This window comes from Pseudochaenichthys georgianus, chromosome 5 (assembly GCF_902827115.2).
Source record: "Pseudochaenichthys georgianus chromosome 5, fPseGeo1.2, whole genome shotgun sequence".
Taxonomy (NCBI): domain Eukaryota; kingdom Metazoa; phylum Chordata; class Actinopteri; order Perciformes; family Channichthyidae; genus Pseudochaenichthys; species Pseudochaenichthys georgianus.
In genome coordinates this window covers 21121384-21131099 of record NC_047507.1, presented here as the reverse complement: position 1 = coordinate 21131099, position 9716 = coordinate 21121384, and the positions used below count along the sequence as shown (strand labels likewise).

General features: G+C 40.4%; 1 protein-coding gene across 2 annotated transcripts; it reads right to left on the bottom strand.

Moving 5' to 3' along the window:
• Positions 1-573: 573 nt before the first annotated feature.
• On the bottom strand, positions 574-9716 carry LOC117447424 (RNA-binding protein 5-like). 2 transcript variants are annotated; one of them, XM_034084161.2, is made up of 25 exons: positions 9631-9716; positions 9025-9078; positions 8787-8949; positions 8556-8699; positions 7709-7778; positions 7309-7382; positions 6503-6586; positions 6003-6063; positions 5812-5877; positions 5564-5724; positions 5372-5469; positions 4842-4929; positions 4075-4140; positions 3918-3984; positions 3717-3781; positions 3538-3622; positions 3333-3421; positions 3052-3228; positions 2814-2963; positions 2451-2525; positions 2189-2368; positions 1984-2058; positions 1767-1879; positions 1552-1681; positions 578-1379 (listed from the first exon to the last, which is right to left on the bottom strand). In XM_034084161.2, exons 2-25 carry the CDS (start codon positions 9039-9041, stop codon positions 1260-1262), a joined length of 2418 nt encoding a protein of 805 aa, XP_033940052.1. In that variant the 5' UTR covers positions 9042-9078; positions 9631-9716; the 3' UTR covers positions 578-1259. The 2 variants fall into 2 exon arrangements, with proteins under 2 accessions (XP_033940051.1, XP_033940052.1); XM_034084160.2 differs by lacking the exon at positions 6003-6063 and having other exon boundaries at positions 574-1379; positions 5812-5941.

Here is a 9716-nt window from a genome sequence, read left to right as displayed (position 1 = left end):
TAATATTTGCTAAATACATTTAATAAACTGGGTTGTTCTTGTAAGGTTTTAGTCATTTTTATATTTAACAGTGACGGTCTGAAGAAATACCTTCAAAAACTGACACTGCCCCCTAGTGATGGGAATGAAAGTGAACTCCTGTAACAAGGCATGTGCATAACATACAAAAGCAGATATTAGCACTATATCAACATCTTTCAAATGCTTTACTGAAACATGACAATGGAAATTGACGGACACTTGAATGCTGGTCCGAGTTGTCAAAAATTACTTTAAAATCAACTATATGAGAAATGACAACAGGAAAGTATTGAAGTTCTTCCCAGGAATTAAGAACCGGTCACTTTATCATGACAGAGCTGAAGAGTTAAAGTCATCTATAAAGGTGGCTGGAGCTACAGTACTGTCTCTCTGTGGCCTCACACATCTAAGCTAGCTCTCAGTTCTCCCGGGAAAAAGCAGCGTTGAATCGAGCCAAAACAAACAGCAAGGATTCTGTGGGACAGTTTCAAAATCCCTGGCATCCCACTGAAGCGAGAGCTAGTGACACACTTCAGCCATTAAGCCTCAGGAAAGAGGATATGAAGGCAGCCAATAGAGGGTCTGACAGACATAATGGGCAACATATCTGTTGTGGCTGAGAGATAGAAATTCAGCATGAACAGAGAATCAATACCAGCATTTGTATAATGAGCCCAAACTATATGTTTATATCAATTTAAATGAGCACATAAGTACACGTGATCAGCCTGTACATTAACCCAAACACTGTGGATGTACTGGATGAAGCTAGAGCGCCTGCATGTTCTTCAATTGAGGGATATTTTCTAAGCGTTTTGTGTGTGTAGGTAATATGCATTAGAGATGTTTTATGTTAGTGTTTGAATAACATCATGACATACACAAGGATAAAATACTCTTTTTTTTGGAAAGTAAGAACAATCTTTCAGATAGGAGTTGTTGAGCACAAAGATTGGGTTTAATTGTCAACTGGATGTTTTGGTATTCACACAAACAAAACCTCAGATCCAAATTGTATGTACAAACAATGTACAGCATTTACATGTTCCTTTAACTGAAAACATATACTGGATGACAAAATATATATAGAATGAAATTAAATGTTATATACATCGAGAAGAAAGAAATCATAGTTTAAGTTTGTGCAGGAAAAAAAACAAAAAACGTTTCACAGTTTGATTATTTGGCCCCAAAATGAATAGTTCCCGGTTCAGTATGATTACTTTTCTCTCACTGGTTCACTCCATCTGAGTGAAGCGTGAGACCTTACGAACAGCATCCTTGTAGGTGTCAGATGCAGAGAGTTCATATGAGCTTCCTTTAATACCCAGGCCTGTGCCCTTGGTCCTTAGTGAAGCCTGTGGGGAAAAGAAGGTTATTAGAGGAGACAGATTGGAGGCAGTTAGCCCTCAGGTAACAGTGCTAATTGCTTTGCGAGTGAAAATAAAAAAAGTAGACATGCATATTCCATCTGTTAGGAACTAAGTATGCAAGACAAGGGAAAAAAGTAAATCCTTTTGCACTCCTCACCGAGATGGGAGCGGTGATGCCCTGTTGGTGGCGGCCAAGGCCTTTTCCTTCCTGCCAGCCCATAGCTTGCAACATTTTGTTTCCAATGTTATCACTTGTAAGGCCGTCTTTGGTGGGCTGTTCATAGTCTCTGTTGCAGGGGAAAACCAGGAGATGTTAGAAATTCAATCACTGACATTTTACAGATGACGGCACTGAGATTTAATTACACTTACACTGTAGAGTACTGGGCCGGCGGTTTAAAGAATGTATTCTTCTTCTTAGGGGCTGGAGGTTCAGGAACACCGTACTTCTCCCTTCTCTCTGCAGCCCTGTCTCTGTATTTCCACTGTTAAAATGACCATGAAGCCTTGTTAAAAGGTGTCCTTATTGCAACAACAAAGACAAAAATCACTGCTAGATGAAATGGGTTCAAATTCATGTGCCAAATACCTCAGTTTCTTTCCTCTCCAGCTCCTTCAGTTGATCTTCTGTGAGTTTTGATCTTCTCTGAATCTCCATGTTTTGCTTAAACAATTAAAAGCAACTTTAACATCCACTACCTCGTGATTCTGTATTGGAGCTTAATACTGTTGAACAGATGGCAACAGCCAGAATTCTCACAGCAGATGGAATGCCTGCTGCTCCCCACCCTCACCTTGTGGAGGTCAGAGAGCTGCTGGTGACGCAGCAGAGTGTCCTTGTTGGGAAACTGCCTCCGACAGAGTAGGCAGACCATCCTCTTCCAGTCCGTTATTTCTCCCTCCACATCCGTTGCTCTTTCTGAGGCGCCTTCTTCCGGCTCACTATCTCCGTTGTAGGTAGAAACGAGGACGCTCTATAGTATGAAAATTGAGAAGGTTGAAGCGGTTTGTTTTTAATGGTCGAGTGGGGGAATTAAGGCAAAGGCGCAAACAAACCTTAGCTGGAGTCTCCTGTTCTGCAGTCTGGAATTGTTCCATCATGAAAGATGGCATCTCCAAACCTCCTGTTTGCTAAAAGACAGCAACTCTTAATAACAAATGTTTTACCACTGTATATTCATTACGAATAGAAAGCTAATGGTTGACAATCAAGTCAGTCATATTGTAACACATGTAACATTAGAGCTGCTCAGAAAAACATTATTATTAGGTACTGTATAGTTTCTAATTCACACAAAAAGAAGGAATTGTGTATGATGCCTTCACAAGGATCTACCTCTCAGTCTATACAAGTACTACCTCAATTATGCTATTACCCTTAGCCAATGCAAAAAAGGGCTAGTAGTGGCAACTCAATACCTTTTTCCCAAAGACGACGAACCCCGCGTCGGCAGCGGCAGACTCTCTCCTGTCGTCTTCCTTAGACGACCCAAAACCTTGGAAAGGGCTCTTGAAACTTTCTTTTTGCTTATTTAAGGTTTTCGCCCAACGCTCCATGTCCTTTGTGATCTGCAATTTGAATTGAGCAATCAGTACAGATATCCTTTAAATAAAAAGATGCAAGTTACACACAGGGGGACTAAGGCTTTAAATGTACCTGTTGTGCAGACTTGCTTTTGGGCTTTTCTTTTTTATCTTTGAGCTCTTTGATGTTTGGGGTTGAAGAGCTATTAGCCGACACTTGTTCTGTGTCGGATTCAGACGGTGCAGAGACGTACATCTGCATCTCGCTGTCCCAGTACAGGTACTTCTGAATCTCTGCGTTATAGTAGTACTATTGAGAACAAGCATAGGAAACATTTTAACTGCTGCACTGGTCAGATAAAGGATAATACGAAAGCATATTGTTAGGCAGTATATTCTGCTCAGGGAACATACTTGGCTGCTGGGGTCATAGTAGAGGCCGGTCTGAGGATCATAATAGTAACCTGTAGCCTCGTTGTACTGGTATGTGGAAGGGTCAGGGGCTGCAGATACACAAAGAGACTCATAAGAAAAAGCCCATGCCTCATAAATCAGAGGAAATATGTGTACCCTATTCATTTACATGCAGAGGAGCCATTTTAAATGTAATGTATCTCACCTGTAGTGTGAGCAGTCCGCGTATCAGCAGCTGCAGCCGTGGAAACAAAAGCAGTCTGTAGCGCTGCATCAACAGGTCTCACTAACTGATGTGACAGAGTGAAAGAAAAATAAATGAAACACCAGTGGTAAATTAAAAATGAAAAGTTATATCTCAATAAATACACGCCATAGTATTACCTGAATGCCCGGCTGGCTGACCATGACAGGCTGGTAAAGCTGAGCCGTCTGCGATATGACAGCAGCTAGAGACGCAGGGATCAATGAATTTATTGCTGGAGCAGCTAGACACAGATGATAATGATGATCGATCAGCAAACCCAGCCGTAGAATCAAAAACAGTCAAAATAAGGAATTGGAGGAATTGACACCTCTTCTTACCTCCAAGTAATCCATCTCCAAGGCCTGGAGCCAAGACTTCAGGCTGCCACACCTGATAACTCTGTCCCTACATCAGAGATTACAAAGTGTCACATAAGGCTTTGGTCTTTTAAACATTTGTAAGTCATGTTGATATTAAGGCAGAGTGTGGACTCACCTGTGTTTGCTGTGCATAGCCCTCTGGAGCAATGTAGTCAGAGCTGGACCCTGAAGCGTGCTGCAACTACAAGAACACCAGAGGAGAGCAATATCAGCCAAAGTACACAAAAACACAAATTAAATGTTAAGTTGCATTTGCAACCGAGCCCATATTTTTGCAAATAAATGTGTAAATGGAGGACACCTATTAAATATGTTTCTCTCACTAAGATTATCAAAACTGCACGTTGTACATTAACAGTTCATTGTATTTCACTGTGCAATATTTAACCTTACATTCAGTTTTTTTCACCTGCACTATTTTATTCAAATTGATCATACTCTGTTTCATTTACACTATTTTTATTTTTAGTATTATTATTTTGTTGTCTTATGTCCTTTATATACTATTTTGCATTGTTGGAGGAGCTCGGGACCTAAGATTTTCATTTCCATAACTACACTGTAGCTACTGTGCACATGATAATAAAACCTTGAATCTTGAAAACAGGGCGTCACGTCAGCCTTAGTCTCTTTCTTACTTTTAAAAATGCCATATCTTCAAAAGATGCATGATACCTGCTCTTCTTGTAAACAACCACACATATATCTGTCCTTAAGAGAAATCACTAAAAGGTCATTGAGCCCAAAGGTTCATTAATTGTACTTGTACTACCTTTTAGCATTTCAGGATATACATGTAATTGAAAAGCTGGAAGGTCACACCAAGTAGTTTTAATTGAAATGTTTTAGAATGATGGCACAGCATGAGTAAAACCCAGATACCTGGCTGGATGACCACTGAGCTGCAGCGATGGCTGTGCTGGCAACAGAGAGCGCGCTGGCTCTGATCCCGTCAGGCTGCGCCGAGTCCCTGGAAAGAAAACGGAGTGATTAGTTCAACCCTAATTTTGCAGCACACACAGGAAGAAAAGCAGTCCTTTATTGACTTTGAATATGCTTCATTAAATAATGAACCTTCTGGCCGGACCAAATTACCACTTTCAAGCCAGATATACGTTTTAGAAGTGTACACATTATTTTGTCACAAATGAAAATGAAGCTATACTTTGTGGGGAACAATTTAAAAAAAAAAGTCCATTATCAGGGCACTAGAACAAATTAATCTAAAAACCTGCACTATGTGGGGACAGAACTTCCCACCTGGTTCACGTTGTGCCACTAATGGAGCTTCTATGTACTATGTTCCATTAATAGAAAGCTTTGTCAAACAGCGCGCGCGTGTGTGTGTGTGTGTGTGTGTGTGTGTGTGTGTGTGTGTGTGTGTGTGTGTGTGTGTGTGTGTGATGACTCACTTCCTAGCACTCTTGGCATAATCGACACCCACTGTTTTTCCATCGAGTTTCAGAGGTGGCTGAAGGCTCTGGAGAATAGTTAGCAGCTGAGAAGCCTCCTATAAGACAAGTGAAAAGGCAAGATTTGTCACACGTATGCACACACCCGGAAGAAACATATTGAGTGATTTTATGACTACAGAAATAGCATACCAGGGGAGATGAGAACTGAACAAAGGCAAAGCCTCGATTCTGGCCCGTCTGCTTGTCTTTGATGAGGCGGATGTTGCCAGCTGACAGGTTGGCATAGGGCGCCAAGAGGTTAAAAATCCCATCAACACTTGAAAGAGGGCTGATGTTCCTCAAGATTATTGCTGTTAACAAAAACAGTAAAAATGTATAAAGGAAGATATGTTTACTGGACGAGCGTACTATTGATTATGGAATGAAAACACACTCACTGTCTCCATTGTAGTCTCCTGCCTGTTGAGAGTCTGCATTCAAACCACTGAGTCCCGGTGACTCGTCTGTGCTCAGCAAAGAGGAGTGACATGTAGGTCGGTTACCATAAGTCATTACTGCAGGACACAGCTGAAGGTATATACAGGGAAGAACCATAATATATTTGTTGGTAGCTGAAGAAACAACTCACCAACTTTGGCTGATCGACACTTGAAACACTTCAGCCTCTTCCAGAAATTGTACAGCCCACACTGCGGTAAACCAATGACAACGTTGTAAAAAAGACAGGCAAATATTCAGGGATCATAGTTCGGTGCCTAAAACACACAGGCAGTTTATACCAACTAATGTACATAGTGGCTGGTGATACATCTATAAGCTATTCATGTGCTTTGTATTTAAAGGGTTTTATTACATTTGATATTTTCTTGTTCTGTGTTTTTAATGTAGTCTAACAATTTTGCTCATGTATAATCCAGATACTGTATGTATATTTAAAAAAAAAAACTATGGTATGTTCTTGCTTGAAGTGAATATATCTGCACTTTCCTTGTTGTTCGGAGTTTGAATCTTTATGGTTTTTGCACTTATTGTAAGCCGCTTTGAACAAAAGTGTCAGCTAAAATGTAATGTTTGAGTTTCTTGTTCATTTTACCGTGCTTACAACTCTTCAAACTAAATGACACTCACTGCATTGCAAAGCCAGTTTTCAAACGTCTGCCTCCTGTTGCGGTAGTGCAACACAATGCTTTTCCCCTGGATCACCAGCTTCTTCTGCAAAGTAGGAAAACACAAGTTATTTCAAAAGAGAGAGTGAGAGCCGCTGGAACGGGGAAGAGTGGCTGGGCTTACACTCTTAGCTGCTTAGCAGTGTCTCAAGGAGTAAAAGGGAACAGAGATAGAAAGAGAAGTTCAGAGAGAAAGCTGCAGTTCTGTGTACGAGGGAGTGCACTCTCAAAAAAATGTGTTTGGGATCGGAGTGCTGCCAGCTCATCCATGTCTCGCTCCAGTCTTCGGATTTTAAATGAAGATGAGAAATATGACTAAGCTGGAGCAGAATGTGACAGAATGTGCTATGGAACAACTGGAAGTATAATCCTTTCAAAATAAGAGGAAAAGGTTGTTTTAGCGTAAGGCCCTAAAATATTCTCTGCATAGTATCTTGGTTAACATTTTAAACAGAAACAGAAAAGAGATGTTATTGGATTTTCAAAAGCCTTTATATAGTCATTCAACATTCAGTAAACTAAGAATGTAAGAGAACATTCTGTCTGGAAAAGGCTGTTGTATACTAAACCAGCCAAGTGTGTGGTATCAAAAATATGACCTACAATTTGTTAAGGTTATGATACTGTCCTGCTACTAAACAGTTTTTAGATCTGTAAAGCTCTGTGTATTTCAAATATGCACAACTCTATCTATGGTCTTCCCCTTATAATTTCATTGGGGCTCTAATCTCCAAGAATAATTCTAAACTTGGTGATTGTTGAAGCAACCTGATTGGTCTCCATCCATCGGGTAGAATCTTGAAAGTGATAAAACTCCACGAAGGCGAAACCTCGGCTTATACCTAGAAACAGCATTCAAATATAGACGGGAGGCGTGTTAGTTAGAATGCCTTGGTGCAACATTCAAACTCACAATGGGCTTGTATAGTCCAGTTCAAATCAAAACGGAGATAGGAAGGGTGCTTACAAGGTCAATGGGATGGTGGTAGATTTGTTTTACTGTAACTTGTAATGTTTGTACAAAAATGGTAGGGGAGTAACACATAGTTACCTCCTTACCTGGCGACATCTTAAAATATGAGGCTTTTTTAATCAGGGACCGAAAAAAAGAGGGAAAGCGGCTTGTAAGACAGAGTGTGGAGGGGAATGTGAGACACTCAACACTAACCTGTCCTTTTCTTCATTAAGCGAATGTCCACAGGCTGGGGCCCCGGCAGCTGCTCCAGAGCTGAGCGGATCTGCAGAATTTAGGGTAGACAGTTCATCCAAAAACAACTACTGTTTTCCTCCTCTATTTTGCATTAATGTGTGCATCATTTAATAATAATAAATAAAACGTTGTATTTCTAAAAAGGCACCTTTCAAGGCTCTCAAGGTCGCCGTACAAGGTACATAAAACAAAAGTCCAAAATAACACGACAATATAGTCAATCAATCAAAACAGAAAAGCAGAGGATGTGTGATGTGATCAGGGTGGAAATGCAGCCAGATATGTTTTGAGACATTATTTGAACATCTAAATCAGGTTCAATCACATTCAGCTAACAGTATTATCAACCTTCATGTGATATCTCCCGTTTCAGAAATGTCCAGCTTCTGTCTTTCTAACTAAGTTCATTGGGTCACGAAAAAACATCTGATATTGTTTACATTTGAACAAAGTCAGAAAACTGAAATGGTGGTAAAACCAGACCAGATGCTGCCAAAAACCTCCCACAATGAGCTGCTTGAGGGTGGATCCATTGTCATGCCAGTCCAAGTGTTTTAGGAATAAATCAGCAAATTAAACACATCGTGCAGAGGTTGCCTCGGATTTTTACTTGTGTACATTCACAAAAGGATTTCTACACTCCTACTGGTCAGTTTGCAGATTTTCCAATTTTTCTTACTGTCACTTTTCACAAAGGATTAACTTTCCCTCATGAGAAATTAACCTAAGGTCAGCAGCTCTACCCTTATCGTTGTGCCTGGTGTGGCTCAACCTTGAGAGGCATCAGTGAGACTTGTGCGCTTACATCATCCTCTGTGACATGACGAGAGAGACCCCTCAGCATTATAGTCTTGCTCTCCTCCTCCTGCTCCATTTTGTCGCCCTGGTCTGGATAATCCCCATCATATTCATCGTCGGATCTGTCACTATTGCAACGTTTTCTGCCCCGCTGTTGCAAAGGAATACAAACATAATGTAGTTAATAGTAAATGTAGAACCAAGATTTATGAAGGTTTAGGTATTCCTGTTTGCTCACCTCTGGACTGTCTCTGCGGTCGTCAAAGCGTTCTCTCTTTCTGTCATCACTCCATCGTCGATCATCATCCCTCTCCACATCTCGACTCTGTCTTTCCTTCCATTCGGGGTCATCACTCCTCCCATCTGATCCATATCTTCCACTACGCTCACCCCGACCAAGCCTGAAAAAGGAAAAGAGTGTCAGTGCGAATTCAAGGAACATATGCCACGTCCATATTGAATTTTGATCATCTTACCTTTTATCAGCTCCCATGCTTTAATGTAGAGAACACACGTTTGATCAAGGAAGTCTAAAGAAGAAAACAAAGGGGATATTTTTGCCATTAAATGTATATTAAAAAGTAGCTGCCAGCAGTCAGTACGGGAAAATATCAGAGTCTGAGCTGATTTGAATGAACTTTAAATGGCAGATTTGTTCTGAATATTTCAATACTCCACTAATCCACTTTAATTAAGATAAAACGACTCTTGCACTTTTTGCACTAACTATGTTGATAAAAAAATGCTGACATCGGGATATTATCCTTACATTCAGAAAACATATGGAGGGCTTAAGATAAGTCAAAGACAAAGCCAGGAATGCAGATTTGAAGGACTGGCAACAAAAGGCCCCTTTTTTAGATTTAGGTGAAATTAAAGATTTGACAAAACCGGTATCGTTGCTTGGATTGGATTTCAGAGATGACCCTCCTGGAGGCCTTTGCTAAAACAGAAGCAGGCCAGTTTAGCTAAACGAGATTCACGATAACTTTAACGTTTTAAACCACAGAATAGGCTTGAATAATTTAACTTACTTTAGTCGGAAAATTAGATATAAATGTTACTTATTTTGTGTTACATACCGTTTTAATAGCGAAGACTGTCGCATCTAAGCGTTTGAAGGATAATAAACGTGTTTCCATTCAGCAGAAGATTCTTCTTCTCGGAT